The sequence below is a fragment of the Anneissia japonica genome, unplaced genomic scaffold (assembly GCF_011630105.1).
Source record: "Anneissia japonica isolate Jap-2015-1 unplaced genomic scaffold, ASM1163010v1 scaffold3180_len207689_cov159, whole genome shotgun sequence".
Lineage (NCBI taxonomy): Eukaryota > Metazoa > Echinodermata > Crinoidea > Comatulida > Comatulidae > Anneissia > Anneissia japonica.
In genome coordinates, this window is record NW_022741082.1 from 145520 (window position 1) to 163092 (window position 17573).

The 17573-nt window shown below is 34.1% G+C and overlaps 1 protein-coding gene across 1 annotated transcript; it reads right to left on the reverse strand.

Annotated features, from left to right (window-relative positions):
- Nucleotides 1–658: 658 nt before the first annotated feature.
- LOC117118561 (SPRY domain-containing SOCS box protein 3-like) lies at nt 659–17233 on the reverse strand. Its single transcript, XM_033263175.1, has 4 exons — nt 16748–17233; nt 12946–13133; nt 4665–4899; nt 659–4251 (listed from the first exon to the last, which is right to left on the reverse strand). The coding sequence occupies exons 1-4, from the start codon at nt 17130–17132 to the stop codon at nt 3902–3904; spliced, it is 1158 nt and encodes a 385-aa protein (XP_033119066.1). The 5' UTR covers nt 17133–17233; the 3' UTR covers nt 659–3901.
- Between the last annotated feature and the right edge of the window lie 340 nt (nt 17234–17573).

Sequence of the window (17573 nt, forward strand, 5' to 3'; positions counted from 1 at the left end):
ATAGATGGTGGATTGAATTATGAGTTTGATTAAAGATGCACTGTCTGTCATGAGCTAAAAAAAATTGATATTTTAATATTGCTTAATTTGTATATTTAAGAAAGTTAAATAAAAAATGGTAATGAGAAAAAATTATGCCGTCAGTTACTGGTACCGAATATTTATTTATACCTTTCCAATATTCTTTTGCACAGCTGGTAATCAATTTAAGCATTTTTACAGTAAAATGTCTGTAAACTGGCAAAAATATTTATTATAAATGTGTCTGGATGGAATTTCTTTTAAAAGAGCTGTTCCAAAGCTTGACTGAATTTTTACGGATTTTCCTAATATTTATTGGCAGACAATGCAGTCACAATTGTGGCTTGCTCACTTTAGTTTTCTGAAAGCACTAGATGTGAATTTCACTACTAGATTCATCACTATGGATAGAGCATATAACGAAGGTTACTCTATGACCCAATGAAGATCAAAACATTGAATCATGGCTTCCCTCTCTTTATTCAGAGTAACATTCGTTCTATGTTATTTAAACATAAACAGTGCATAGAGCAAAAGATCTTCAATATTTACTGGGCATTAAGTGATAAATCCAGGCTCCTACATGTAAATTATTACAGTACAAGAAGTCATTTCAAATTGAACCAAACAACAAAAGTTATATTTTAGATTTTTTTGTACAATTATGTTTATTTAATAGTTGTACTGTACAATCATTCATACATCATATCTATCACCACTCACATAAATAAGACTTTATTTATACACTTCAGTACATTAATGTATACTAAACGTACGTCTTATTAGAGTCAATTGAATACTTGCATCAACACTTAATCCACATTGCACAATTTTAGTAACATGTCTTTAAAATTCATCTTCATCCATTCTACTGGACACTGCCACCCCCTCTCAACTTAAAAAACCTTTTCACTATTTAGCTAATAATGCCTAACTTACGAAAATCACCCGAAATGAAGGGAGACATTCTTTGCTGGGGATATCCCAACCATTAACCAATCTTCCTATTCCAGATGAGGACATCATACGATTATTACCTCAAGATGAGAACATTCAAGGCCCCACCCCTCATGTACCTATAAGCTGTTAACTGACTGTCTATATATGTATTTTATCCATAGAGTTATCTGTAATAATACTAGTGCTGACTAGACGTGTGGTCAGTGAGCATTTATGTATTCACCTCCAAAATTACTGCGAAGTAGCACCACCACTCAAACATTATTGTGCATAATTAAAAATTTCATAACACCTCATAAAAATGCTTGCATGCTATAATTGCACAATTAGTATACAGCTTTTATCTGTAGTGTCACACAATACTGTCTTAAACTCTATGGACAAATTACATATGTTGTGTATATCTGCAACTACATTATCAATTTCAATGTGACCCATACTGCTGATTTACCCATAAATGGGTGTGATTTGCCCATATATAGCCAAATCATAGATTTGACAGCGCATAAAAGGCAGCCCTGCAACATTAAGATCTCATTGCTGTGTGTAGAGTATACAATTAATCTAAAGTCAATAAAAGGCGCATACACTTTAATGTACTAATTACTGTGCTGGGAACAAAATCTCATCAACTCTAGCAGTCTATCAATGATTATAAATTCATTATTGAATACATTCAAAATAAGTTAAAGTTTACTTTTTGTACACTATTGAAAACCATCAATTTATGATTTTAAAATCCATGATAAAAAATTACTCACTTATTTTCAAAATATTTACATAAAAATAGTATAAATGAGTAAGAAGGAAATATTCCCTACCCAAATAGGTCCAAACCTAGACCCCACCCATCCATCTGTGTTGCAATCCACTTAGCATAACTACATGGGGTTTTGGTGCACATCCCCCAATGGAAATTTGCTGAACAAAAACAATATGCTAAGCATCATGAGTCATATTTTATTTTAACAGCTAACAACTACTCTCTTAGTCATCAAGGCCCTACCTAAACTTTGTTCCTACCAACCCCCCTTGAGTGAATCAGGTATAAGTTCAAAGAGCATTACAGAATTTATTCTATCCTGTAGCTGAGTAACTCAGTGTTACATGATATGGTATAAAAAAATATTTGTATTATCTATTATTAATTAGCTATAGCACAAAATGTACACGTATACCACATTACCAAGACAATGAAACAAAAATCAAAGATCTTGGTCACACTCTTTAGCTAAAATGATGTGTTTATAATATCTCCACCATAAGTGATTTGTCTATTACATTAGTTTTACCTCACCTAATATTCCATACATTTATATTAATGTATCGTAATATAACAATGCCTATAATTGAACCTAAAATATAAGTTAGCACTACTACAGATAGTATAGAAAATTAATTGCTGGAAAAAAAGGAGAAAAGGGAAGAAACACCGATACAAGTTGTGGGTATACTCTAATTAGTACACCCATAAATAAGCATACCTTATTTAACACTCAATAGGGTACATGTCCTAATAAAATAGGGTTTAGTGACATAGGATTCAACAAATACAGTACTGTGATAATATTCACATAGAAAAATGTCAGAGTTCAAAACAGTTGATGATATAATATAAATGCTAATAACTGGAAAAATATACAATCAGTGATTAATGTGAACTGTTGTGATTGCATTACTGTACCACCTAAAGCTTTGTCTACACTATCATATTGTTTTTGACAAACAAAACTGTTGCATGACCATATATAGTCAAGATGTGCCTATATATGGTCATGATGTGATGTCATCATGACCATATGTTATATGTTTTTGTCAAATAAAATAATCTGGACAGGGCTTAAACTTCTCAAAATGAAAATGGACTCGCACTTTTTTTTCCCCCGGCCATCTAAGAACAGTGAGGCAACATAAGTAGTGCTCTGGACAACTGTTGTGTACACATAAATTCTTACTTATGTGTGGTGTGAAGCCCGAGTCTAATACACATTCATGTGTATGCTGATAAACATCTTGTTTGGTCTATACTTTGACCCTGATAAGAAACAAATCACAGCAAATATTTTGAGGATCTGCATGAATACAACATCAAATATTTTCGCTGCTGATGTAAACCACTTCAAAAAAAGGTTAAATTCATCAATAAATACCAGAGACAATGAATTCAAACTGCAGCACAATGAGATGGTCTGGATTGCAAAAAGAGCAACGCTTAGACAAATTGCCCTTTGTTTCTTATTTATGTAAAAATTGAATTTGGCGACTACAGCTGATTTCCTTGCAGCATATTCAATACTGAATTGTTTATTACATCTAGATTGTCATCACTTATTCTCACCCCTTCTCATTTGATTATAATGCACCATATTTATGCCTTCCCCACCCCCAGAATTATTCCTTATAGGTCTACCAGGTAAAAATTGTTACTCTTGGGTGAAGAGACAAATAAAGTGCCTTGCCCCAGCAAACAAGCAATGTGAATTGTCTCAGATTTGGACCAGGATTCACAATACTTCTATTGGAACCCATGTGCCATACCACTGTTCCACAGAATTTCAAAAAATTCAATGAAAAATTAATGTAACATTTACATGGATAATTAAAATTGTTATCAATTAAAATTGTTTTTAAAAGCAAGGAAGAATAAAATCAAAGAAAAAAAAGTTAAATGAATCCTTGGATAATATATAGCTTATATTATCCATTATAGATAATATATATGCATTTTGGTCATGTGGCATCAAACTTTATTTTAAAAGCTGGCCAAATTCTGTGCCGTGATGATATCTGAAAAGACAATAATGATTCAATGCCAATTTTAACGTTATTTTACAATGATTTCTCCTTTCGTCGTCAAAAGCAACACATATGAGATGTAGGATTTCATTGTTATTTACATGCGAAGCAACGCAACTCATTTTTATACTTCATCGCTTGTGTCATCTTGTCCAGCTGAAAATAATTTCCCTGTGATTGTCAATAAGGTTTGCGTTGCTTTATTGTGACATGGTATGTTGGCAGTCAGATCAACTTGAGAACCTAGCAACCATCCCAAACGATCATTCAAATAATTTTTCAAGCCTGGTGGAAAAGCAAGCGCCTTCAGTACATTTTGCTCCTGTGGTATGTGTCTGCGTAAAACTGTACAGCACATAAACTGAAGACTGGACGGATAGGAGATTGAGCGTACTAATCGCATGCTTGAGCGAGCAGCAGTTGAGCACACCATTGGGTACCAAGACTTCCCAATTAATCCAGATTTTGCAACTCCTTTAAAAAAAAAACAAAGAAATACATATGTAAATATGACTGAATTGCATATTGTTAATTTAACATTGAAATCATGCATCTTCTTTTATTTTTAAATATGACCATATACAATATTTACTCTCATAAAAGTATAAAGGCCTATTTACGCAGGGGAAAAAATAAAACCTAACTCGTGTGGTAATTCACAAATAACACTACACAGCAACCTTTTGCTTCGTATCAGTTTCTATTTCCAAAAGCTGTCAAATGACAGAAACAATTCGTACCAATTAGTGATTGAGCATTGCATGATTGTTGTCTGGTGCTGTGTACATACAGTAATGCACTACCTGTAAATGCCAGTCAACATGTACAGTAAGTACTCAAGCTTGTATGTTTTTAAACTTTTTAAATTGATGACAATATCTACTTACCTAAACGCTGGCCATTTTTATAAAAGCTTAGGGTGCCCTGCCACATGTCGAGATGGACGCCAATTATGTCCTTCTGGCCAAACTTTGCACAAAACATGTTAGTCGAACCAGCAAAATGGAAGGCACCGGTGTAAGATAACCCACAACTTTCACCGTTGTTATCATTGCCAAGAAGGCTACAGAACGTCTGTGCATAGTGACTGAAATCTATTTCTTTAGTTCCAATACCAACCATCTAAGATAAAAAAAAAAAACCACAATGACAAAAATAATTAGAAAACCAAGTATCACATAATGAAATATGTTCATGGGCAATGCATATAGTTTGTGGTACATTAAATCAATTTAACTCAAATCAGGGGTTTAGCCAGAAAAAATGGAAGCCAGTAGACATGGCCCTGAGCCGATGGGTGGGTTACGCCAACTTGGGGCCACGTCCGCCCCCTTCCAAACATACGAAAAAAAAAAGAAAATTATGATCTTTAGAGGGCATTTAAAGGTGTTTAAATGTTGGAATTTTGTCTTCAAAGGAATAAGTGTTAAATTAGCTATCACAAAGATATTTCAGTTTATAGACATAGATTGTGCACAGCTGCATTTACTCGCATAATGTTTCGAGGCTATGCAGATGCATCTTCATTTAGTCTAGTGTAAATTCTACTCTAGGTCCTCCGAATTGAGAGATAGGCCTACTGTATTTTGTTGACTAATAAAATTTAACTTGTGACATTAACTCTTCTTTACGGTATTTCATGAATTAATTATAGCCAGAGTTACGAACACCAACAATATTATGTCGGAGAACCGAATCTCAAGTATTGTATTTGCAGAGCCACAGAGCGTAGTGGGCGACTCAGAACCGTCCATTTTCCAGGAGGGTATAAATGTTTTTCACCCTAACATGCTAAAGTTATCATGATGAATAGATCATGATAAGTTTATCACAATGACTTATATGAACAAGCCTTTTGATTAGGAAAACAATAAGAGTAAACAATTCTAATAAAATCTGGCAAACAATTAACATTATACTAAGGTCAAGGTCAAGGCAAGTTGATACAAATAGTGTCCTCAATAGTTTAACTTTATAGTACTAGGAAGGTGAATTTACTTCTCATGTTATATTTTTTTTAAACTATTTTACTAATTTAAGAAACTTTAAAAAGCAGGCAGATTAGTAAGTGTAAAAAGCAGAATTTGCTAAAGAAATTACTGAAAATGGTCTTCAATCAACTTATCAACTCATAAATCATAACAGTGTTACGAACATGTCCAACAAACACATGTGTTGTCCCACAAATGGACATGTTTATGTACATTTACACTATTGTTTTATGGGACCTTAGCAAGTGCAAAGGTCCAATGACAATTCAGGGACCAAATAAGATTTTGTAGATCATGAAAATAATATTTGTCTTTGTGCTGAATGAAACTGTTACAAATGTTTTCTAATTTAGTGTAATGAATACTGCACTTAAGTATGCACAAATGTGACAGTTAAATAGGCTTCATCAGCTCAAATTGAAGCTTAATTGTCTGATGAAGTAAGAGCATTTGGTCACCAGGGCCCATATTCTTGAAAGCGGAGTTAACTTTAGTCCTGGACTAAATCTGGATTTAAACCAGGACTATCTGAAAGTGGTATTCTCGAAAGTGGACTAAATTTAGTCTAGGTTTAGGCCTGGACTAAATCGGCCGAATTTTAGTCCGCTGTGACCCCTGGTTTAACAGTGGAGTAACAAAGATGGCTACTGCAAGTGCAATGAATTTTGTGCTTCACTTCATACACGAACATTTTAAAATAAATAGCTAAATTTCTTTTAAATTATAATAATAAGCGTAATCAAAATATTGCATTATATTTTATGATAATGAATTTAAATATTTTTGGTGAAAATAATATTAGAAAGGTTAGAATATACTGTAATAGGCCCTTATAATTATACTTTATTATATTTATTATATATTAAAATAATAAAATGATATATAAATATTGTATAAATTATAATGAATTTATTTATTTTAGTTAAAAATAATTAATATTATAAAAAGTTCTTATAGTACTTAAACTCAAACTCAAAACTAACATTTATTTCCTTCATTGGCATGTGTTACAATATACAATATGAAACAATAGGTCTATATAATTATACTTTAATTTAATATTTATTCTATATTATAATGAATTTGAATAATAATTATGCTATGCTAATATATAATAAAAATAATGTTATAAATAAACTGTAGTATGTGCTATTTTTCATTTAAGGCTTAATTGGTATGTAAGAAAATAGAAGAAAGGACAACAAGAGCCAAATGAACGATCATTAAATAAATGATAGGCCTACCAACTACCGTTCAATCAAATGAAGAACAAAGGTTTTAAATATTCTGATTTACTGTATGATATGTAACATTATATTTTAGCTGAATATACCATTACTATGGATGTTACTGAAATAATTATATAATAAAATTTGAATATAAATTATGTTCCACTTCTCATTTCATTTCTGTTTTTAGTGGTTTTCCTTATTCAATACTCATATAATTATTGTACACTGAAAAATGTAAACATATAAGCTGAATGCATTCTAGGCTACACATGTCATCGACAAGGATTCAGCTGTTGAAGTACCATGTACCTTCTAATTTTAGGGAAATATATTGATTTTTCAAAACAATTTTAAAGTTGTCAGAATTAATTATTCACCTAAAAACAAATTTACTGTGCAAGTGTGTAGGACACAATTCTGATACTACAATCAAAACACTATAAATAAGATAAAACATAATTTGGCTGTGTATATCCCTATTTGCCTGAGAAACAGTTCAAACAGATGTACTGAGCATGAGCAGTAATATTTATAAGGCATTGCCATAGAGAATATTCATTTGACCTCGCATATTCCATGATTTACATATTGGTCCAGGGTCTAGCTCTGGACTACTTAAGCCCCTCTCCCACCAGGGTTTTTTCAGCATATGAGTTACAAGAGAATGCCGAGTTGCTAACTCGGCAAACTCTGCAAAAACTTGTAGGACGATTCGGAAAGCTCGGAGAGGACTCTTACCTACTCGTAGCAGCTCTGAACTCGTGGCGCTAATTTTGAACATGTTCAAAATTATCGCCATGAGTAGATAACTCGTAGTAAACTCGAAGAACTCTTAGGTAGCTCGTAGAGTATTTGGGGTACTCTTACATAGCTCGTACACTACTCTGGATACTCGTCTGCGGTTTTGTCATCTACGAGTTTGATGCGAGCACCCAAAAACGAGTACGAGTAAGTACGAGCGCCCACCGAGTTGGCTCGTACCTAACTCATATCTAATTCGGTACAAACGCTCGTAATAATCTCATAGTTAACTCGGTGCTCTGCTCGGCATAATTCGTACATAACTCGTAACCAACTCCATAAAGTCGTACCTCACTCGTAGCTATCACGTAATAAGCTCGTATAAGGTCCTTTCCAAAGATCACGAGTTTTAACTCGTAGAAATCGTACGACTCTTAGGTGAAATAAACCTAGGTGGGAGAGGGGCTTTAGTCTAGGTTTCGAGAATAACCAGGACTAACTCTAGCCTAGGACTACTGTAACTAGTACAGGACTTCAGATAATCCTGGACTACAGTAACAAGTCCACTTTCGAGAATACGAGCCCAAGAAAGAAGGCCTTCTTCACACTCGTACTCATTCAATTCAAATCTTTATTCATCCTACTTCGGGCAAATTTTAAAAACAAAACTAATAATATATTGATATAGTAACATATAATAATATTGATCCATGTTCAAAGATAGCCTAAACATTGTAGGGCCGCAATTTGCCCAACTGTGTTTTAACCCCTGACCACCTCAAACAGACTCACATTTAATTGGTTAATAAGATTTGGGTTACAGCAAATGTGAAGGCTCATTTAAATTGGGAATGGGTATCTGGGTAAAAATTTGTAATTTAAAATAATTTGAAGAGTTACATATAAAACCATAGTTATTTATGCATCTCAATCAATAGAAAACTATTTTGACACTTGACACAGAATGCCAAGGCCTTAAGGCCGACAAAGTCCGAGATTAAAAGAACAATAAGTATGAACTCAAAGTAAATAAAGGTCATGGATACAAGTGAAAGAAAGTTGTGACAATATTCAAGTTGCAGGCCCAGCTGTGATACTGTAGTTTAACCTTACTAAAGTAACAAAGTCTGTGTTCGGACGTAAACTCAAATACATGTGTAATCTAATAATAGCCTTGAGGCTAATTTCGACGGCCGTTCTGACGAGTACTATAAAACCGGTAAAACCAGTAACTTCTCGTATGTCTTTCCTTCAACCAAGGTTAGACACAAGTTTTTTTAGCAATATTTTTGTTGGTACTGTTTAAAACTATACATAATCTAGCTTTTGTAACTTCATTTGGAGCTTCAAGTGATTTCTTCACCATGATAACAAAACTTTATTACATTCGGCACATTAGTTAGTGAGTTAATGAGTTAAAATACTAGAAATGACCAATAAGTTTTCATAGGAATACAGTAGCAATTTAGCTCCGCTTCTAAATTTTCGCACCCCCAATTCTACATTCCCAATTTCCACACCCCCATCCCAAGGATTAAACCAGCCTATGCCTCTGCTTTCTATTTTACAGATTTCAAACATAACAGAACCAAATGTTTCCATGGATATTAGATTGTAAAAATGGTATTTTTTTTTTTTTTTTTTTTTTTTTGGTAAATGTGAAATTTACTAGTGCAATTAATGTGATTTATAATGTATTCACATTATGCCTCCTGTACTGCTGTGTATGTAAATATTATGCATTATAACTTTTTGGTTTTACAATTAAGTTTTATTTTTTTAATTTTGTTTTGTATTAAGGTATTTTGGATGCACCATAAAACTTGTTTTATGTGTGCCACTGTTGTAAAAGTGAAGTCCATCAAAATTGAAATTGAATTGAAAAACTTCTTACTTTTATCTATAGCTACATACTGTACTGTCTTTTTTTACTTTTATTTTTTATCGACAAAACATACAATTACTGTATTTCTTTTAGTTTTATGGACGTTTTTACCTCATCATTTTTTCAAAACATTTTAAACCCTTTTTATTTGTTAACTTGTCATATACTTGTTTGTTTTTTGTTAACTGAAATAAACAAATTACTAGTGAAAAGTAAGTAATGTAACTCTAATCAACAGAATTGGAAACTACAATTTGACACCAAAAATAATGTTCATGGTCCATAATGACTACAATACAACCAAAGCCAACGACTGGTGACTTTGTTTTACACAGAAAATTGGTTCCATACTGACGGTCCTTCTACAGTACAGGGTAACATGATGAGTAAATGTTTCGTCGATTCATTTTTCCTGTTGTACAAATGATAGACTATGTATGTGCTAACAATGATATCAGTATCACTGATATTTGCACATTTTTTCGGCCATGGATATCACTATGCACCTCAAAATAATATTAGAAGAGACCTCACTTGAAGGCCTCCAGGAAGTAACTTCTGCCAACTTGGAAACACTGGTCCTGTCATTGTTTAAAAGTAAAATCTTATGATTGACTGACAGTATCAAGTATAAGACGATCCCTGAGTTTGAGAAGACTTTTGGACGATTTTTGTATGTTGGGTGTTAAAGACAACTCCCTGTTTCACCATCGGAATTCTTTCTTTCGATATGATCCACTAGGAACAAGCCTGCATTTAGCCTTCAAATCGCCATAAATGTTTGTAATTCTAGGCTTGGTTTCATTGTATCATCGTTTAAAAAGCTGTGGTCCCGAGTCTCCTAGGAACTCGTGGGAGTCTCCCGGAGGTCGAGATGGCCTCCCGCTCTCACGCAAGCAAGCAAGAACCTCCTGGAAATTAACCCATCTCAAATTCATAATTTTTTTTATCAAATTCATAAATTTTCTCTCAGAAGTCAGACTATGTGCAGCAAAATAAATTAAAGTTTATTAGCCAGATGACGGGGGCCCATCAATATTTTAAAATCATTAAGAAAAAATGGGGTAGAAAAAAATTATATTCAACTTTAAGTGTGAGAGGGCCATTTCTGGCCATCTAGAGATGCTTAAATTATAAATTTTCTTACCTCACCTCCAACCATGGTGGAGCTGAGGTGTTGACCCTCTATCTATAAAACCTCTCCCTTCCCCACCCTCTACCCTTTACCCCACCCATACCCTTCAACCTGCCACCGCGGATCTCCTGGAAAATGACTTACTCCTAAAAAAGCATTAATTAAAAAACATAAATTTAACGTGAGATTATCATAATTTGCTATTTTAACCCTTGTCTTATATGTGAAACTGCTTAAAGGTTAACTGCTGTTTGAAAACTGTAGTAAACAGAGATGAATTATTACAAATGTAAGAAAGGAAGTTGCAAATTATTGGTGCTGGTAATTTTAAAGCAAAAATTATGTTATCAGTTACAGTAAACTTATTACAATTTACATTTGCCATATATAGGGGCAGTCAGATAACAATTCAAATTTTCCCTTGGCTTATATTTCAGTATTTACCTTAATGATGTACAGTACAATATTTACATTTTAGAATTCTAAAATGATTTACTTTTTTTTTGTAATTGTTAAGCTTTGCCAAAATGTTGTTAGGATCATCAACAATTTAGAGAATACGTACTGAGTTTAATTACAAATAGAAGAATTAACTCAACAAAAATAAATGGCCCTCTTTCTTTGTTCTGATGTTCCATTAAAGCATCATAACAGTTCATTAGCTTAAAGCTTTTTATAATTATCTTTGGTGCTTATTATAATATCCCTTGTTATCTATTCAGGAAGTAAGCCTAACTCTTTTTGAAGTTGGGCATGAAGACTGCATAAATTATTGGAATAAACATTTTAATATGTAACCATAAGTATAATCTTATGGTATAATCTATTCACAATAAATCATCAATAGTTTTTAATAAACATGTTCATTATTTTTTTTATAATTAACATTTTATAACGGGTGAACTTTAAGTATAATATTTTAGTTTTTTAAAATTAAATTTATTAATGAATAATCACTAATTTATAATAATATACAGTATTGGAACTTTTAAAATACCAATTTCAAAACACTAAGATTGCCATTAAGATACGATACAATACTATGATAATAATTTTTTACTTCTGTAAAATAATTAATTTTATAATGTACCGGTACTTTTAAAATACCAATGTATTAACACTAAGATTACCATTAAGATGTGATACGACACTATGAATTGTTTTTTCACTTCTGTGTACTGGTAGTCTTTAACCTTGAATCAGCTCGTATCAATGGGCAAATAGATAAAAAATGTAAAGATTTATTACTCTTTAAAATAAACGATTGATGTGGGAAAAAAGACCTTTAAAAAAATTAATTTCAAGTAAGTGTAAGGCCAGCATTTTTCTCGAAGCAAATGACAATCACAAAATGTCCTCGACTTTAGCCTTCTACCATGCAATCAATTGACAATGTGTCCACATGTCAAGTCTGGCTAAAGTGGTACACGGATAATACAGTAGTGTAATATAATAGTGTAGATTTGTATAGCGACAGAATCTAAACAAGATATTCATGGCGCTTGATGTGTGGACTAATAGATTTCATCCGGTATCAGCAACTCTAGTCACTCATCAGTGTCTGTACCAGTACACTAAAGGTATCCCCCGACTCATCCCCTACTTGTCTCGAATGATGTACTGGGTTCATTATAGTGCATAATGGCAAATTTCTAATTAGGAAGATGTCTCTACTTGAAAGAAAGAATACATTGCAAAGTAAAATTTGTCTTTCTAATGCTAAACGAACAAGTGGTATTATAAAACTAGATACATTTAGATAGATATTTAGGACAGAATTTAGGATCTAAAAACAAAACATAGTGTTGCAATGGTATATAATACATTGAAACTTTTACTTGAGGTTGTTAAAAAGAATGAATAAAGGATTTGCTTATCTGTTTTTGGTATTGTTCTGTGGGCGTCCAGATCTCCGAATATGCATTCATAGCAGTACTTATGATTGGATTTATCTTTAATGATTGTCATCAATGCTGCTGATAATTTTATAAGATTCTATGATTCTAAGTATGTTGAATGTGACAAATTCAAAGTGTGCATACTGGATCTGTAAAACCATACCCTATTTTTACACTAAAAAGTATTAATATTGTATCTCCTTGTGGACACACACACTAGATGGTTAATACTTAGCCCAGCACCCCCACCCCCACATTTACACACATGTAGATGGTTAATGCTTACCATATCTGTACCATACACCGCAGACACCATCTTGATTTCCCAATAATGTTGCCCATCGGACATTTCCATTGACCCCCGACATGCGGCTGTTCCACAACTATACTCAAGATGAAAATGAACTTCATGCTCATCAGAAGTCACATGACTTGCCTGTGATTTACACTCTTTGTCCCAGACCCAATCAAATCCTAAAAGAAAAAGATGCAAACACATTAAAAACCCATATTTTTATTTTTTATTTTATATATTGATAATAAACTTGATCATGTCAATATTTGACTTTTAGTTAATTGTGCGATAAATGCTCAATTAATTTTGAATTTTTGTAATGTGTTGTTAATGCCTTTTTAAAGTATGAAATGACTTTCAATAATTAAACATGGATGGAAATTGGTAAACTAATTACGTTAGCATACTATTCACACTTAATTGTATTTCAACACACAAATGTAATCTCAATCAATCAAAGGGTCAAGGGGTGTCCCTGTGACCATGTACAGATTGAAATTTTTATTCGTTTATTCAATTTCTAGGTTAAAATAACTTTAAACATAAAAACATACTAGCATATGTGGGTGACTAAATGTAAAATTTATCAATAGATCAAATTAGTTAAGGGCTGTGACATCACAAGCATCTTGGTTAGTGGGTACAAAAACACTAACATTGCCCAATAACAAGTCCTATATGCTATGCATTGAGCAGAGTTGAAATTGGTGATACATATTAAATCATTTAAAATTAAAGTTAACATAAAACTTCCACTTTGCGGTGTGTTTTGATGTTCTACCCACTACTACCATTGGTGACTAAATGTGGTCTATTCATTATGATGAGTAATAATTTAGCACCCAATTGGTTTCCTAAAGTAAAAGTACTTGGATCAAAACCATTGCCAACTTTATGAGACTTACAGATAATTTAATATTTGCAAGTTTTACTACGGATGAACAAAAATCTAGAGATTTCAAAGTTACTCGGGGATGAAGATTTTAACACTAATATAATAATGATTTGCAAATGGCATATGCAATAAATAAATCATCTGCCATTCATTGTAGTCACTTAATGTAGCAAAGAGTAAGCCTAGGTTGTAGATAGTGCAAACCCAGTATGCTCGTAGAAATCTAAACGACACCCCTTTACACTCGCTGCTATCTGTATGGTTTAATTACCAAGTGATGCACTGTGCACAGTCTGTTTGCTTGTTAATCTGTTTTCCACGACAGTATGCTTAAAGTTACTGTACATCATGAATAAAAGGTTCACTATTAGCCCAAATAAAATTAATTGTTAGCTTCACGTCCCCGCCCACACTGATTTTGAGCCGCATAGATTTTTTTTTACTATTTGCTATTTTTCTATATATAACAAAAAATGATCATTTTTCTGTGAAAAAAACGAAATATCTAGAAGTTTTTTCGGTGGAAATACAGCAGTCGCAACGATATTTTTTAATGAACAAACAGCGGCTGGATTGATAAGACTACTCTGGTCGTCGTCTCGCCACTTACACTGCACACATGGTTTGGGGTTTTCGTTAACTTGGCAGGTCTCTTGTTTTTTTGTGACGCGAGGATGGTAGACAACGGAGGAATAAGTTTCTTATTCTTCCAAAGGTACAACAATAATCGTCAAATTAACCATATGGTGGTTTAAGAATGTCTACCTATACCAACATTGACAACAAGGCATCGACTTTTCATCATGAAAGATACAAATGAGTCAACTGTCTGGCGATCATCCATCCGTACTGCTGTGTAGTCCAGGCCTCAGGCCTACCCTACCTATATTTACAGAGTACGGGTGAGCAAAGTATCGTATTCATAATTTAGTACCGTCGTGGATTCAACTAAGCAAAACAAAACCATATATGGTGTGGTAGATCAGTGTAAATATATCCAGACGTTTGGACCCTGACAATTAACGGAGTAGGCTTAGAAGCCTACATGTAGGCCTTGGGACCTAGTCTTAATACCGCATTAACACCGTAGCGAGTTTTGCTCGATGTGAAAGGGTACAGGGTTCATCGCCATCTTAAGCACTGAGGCATAACAAATCAGACGGTCACACGAGCAGCCATCAACCGCGGCTGCAGCTAACAAAGCCGATGAAATCGCTAGCTGACGGTTCTTTAGACGCGAAAATCACCTGCACCTAGCTGCTCGAAATTCGAGCCGGCCTCGCATTAAACGCTTCTCAAATTCTTTCTTCACTTGAACGAAATGCATTAGAAACCTTCTGTTTCTCAATTTATATGTATTGCAAACATAGCAAGCATTAAAAAACATTTGCAAAGCAGCAGTTTTATGACTTACTTTCAGACAGGATACGGTATTATTACCGGATTTTAACTAGCTGTGTGAAAGGGTATGCGCCGGCAATAACGGCGGCGTGATTACTACTGTAGGGTATTATTGCGCTATTTTCTGTCTGATAGGGGCTATAGATATGTTGTCGATGCCTACCATGTCAATTGCAGTAGTTCACAGTCAGTACCTCCTGGTACTGGTATTAATTTTTTTTTTTAAAACACCTTAAAATTCACTCTTAATATCACACCTTGATTAAAATTACTGTTTTAATCAATAACTGTATTTTATGAAATATTTTTAGTTTAAATCCTTTAAAAACAATAATTGAGATGTTTATGAAAATAAGTGTTACAATACAATGTAGAGTGGTTGTTTTTGCTTCAATTATTGAATGCTGTGTTTTACATACCGCCATTTTCTTTCATCGAAATAATAGCAAATAGCAAATAATAAGGCCCCTCATCGAAAAAAAATTAGGTAGCCCTAGGTGGTCCCCAGCTAGTGGTGCATTGCTTGCTTGCGAGTTCTCACAGATTTCTTTTTTGAAAAAGTTGGCAACTGCTGTACGCAAAACAATCAAGAAAGAACATAGAAAGATTCCAGAACTCAATTATTTATTTATATATTAGAAACCAGAATATGTTACAGTACTTGTTTCTTGTATAGCACCTTTCCAGACCTGCCAACCCTTGGGTCATGAAAATCTGGAGATTTTTTTAAGAATCTTTTAAAAAAATCTGGAGATTTACCAAAAAATCTGGAGGTTTCCAGAAATAACCAAAAGACACCAAAAAAGTCGATAAAATCCCTTCACTAGAAATCATTAGCCGTTGGTTGCGACATTTGAATTGAAAATGACTGCTTGTTTATTGCACCGCGAAGCGATCAAAGGCAGCGAATTCATTGAATAATAATGATCAAATCAATCAAATTATACATAAAGCAGAGTATTTTTGGGGAGGGGGGTGGCCTGTGAAATCGGGTGAAAATTAGATTCAATGCTGATTTGTTTAAATATCGGGTGACACCCGACGGGATCGAGCGAGTTGGCAGGTCTGCCTTTCCTTTCAGTTACAAAAGGCGCTGAAGTTCTTTTCCCTGGTCATTTGGTCCACATGCTTAGTGTTGTTGCTGGTAATCAGCGCAGAAGGAGGTAACCCCACTTATTACAGTATACTTCTGGGTGAAGAGAATGATGCAGATAAAGTGTCTTGCTCAAGGACACAAGCGAAATTCACAGCGAGGGATTGAAACCCGACCTCGAGGTTGGGAAACCAAAATCGTTCCCGCTGCGCCAAACCACTTCTACAAAATGTTTAAACATCCCTCCCCTCCTTCCCCCTCCCCCATTCTATGTAATGTAGGCCTAAGTTCGATGCCTGGGTTGCATTCCATACTGTAGTACTAGTGTTATTACAGTATGGTTTAATCTTTTGTTGATTGATTGTACATACTGTCAAAAAAAGTATTGATCTTAATATCCTTACTTTTTTGTTGATCTTCATCATCAACATCAGATGAAGCAGCCTCATCTCCATCACCGCCAGCTACAGCCTGTGTTTTGTTACATGACGAATCCCCTGTGAAATAATAGTGTAGTCTTCTTCCTCCCCCGGAACCTTGCTCGTCCTCATCACTGTCACTTGACCCAGACCTAGGCCTAGTATTTCTTGATGTATTGCGCCAGTGTCGGATTGAACGTAAGCGCACTGGACCACCACTGCTCGTGCCCATGCCCGAATCACCATCATCGTGGCCTGTAAGAGAAGAGCTTCTCAAAAACCTGCGTGAATTCCTTGGAAATGAGACTTCAGTTTGGGATTCAACTTTAGCACATTTCGAATTTTTTCCACCAGTCTTCTTACTAGCCATTTTGATTTAATACGTTTCAGTGCCCGATCACTACCTAAATAGTTCATGCAGACTTATTGTGTACCGACAGAAAAGAAATAAACGTTCACCGACGAAATGTTTATTACAAAAACAAAAGCGCGCTCTCTATCGGTTGACATACTCTTGCGTGACCTAGGAAAAACCAAAACCCATACATTTTGGAATAAGTTTCCTAGCTGCTTGCTTCCCTGAAAATATATTTAATTAACAGCACAAATAAATCAGAGAAATGGCTGACTTCAATGGTATACTGAATTATGTAACATTTTGGGCGAAGTTAAATTTTTGTTTTTTAATAATAGTGTGTGTTCTTTTTAATATATGCATATTATACTGATTATCTGTTCGAGATGGGCTTCCTTTCGCGGCTACCTTTGCAAACTAAAGAGAGAGGCTTCAATTCCAGATGGGCTTTTTCTC

Bases quoted from the DNA above. Each gene is read 5' to 3' on its own strand.
- LOC117118561 (XM_033263175.1), bottom strand. From the start codon at position 17,132: ATGGCTAGTAAGAAGACTGGTGGAAAAAATTCGAAATGTGCTAAAGTT. The intron at 13,134-16,747 runs GTAAGGATATTA...TTTTTCTTTTAG, and splicing joins TGATGAAGATCAACAAAAAA to GATTTGATTGGGTCTGGGAC. The intron at 4,900-12,945 runs GTAAGCATTAAC...TTTTTATCTTAG, and splicing joins CGGTGTATGGTACAGATATG to ATGGTTGGTATTGGAACTAA.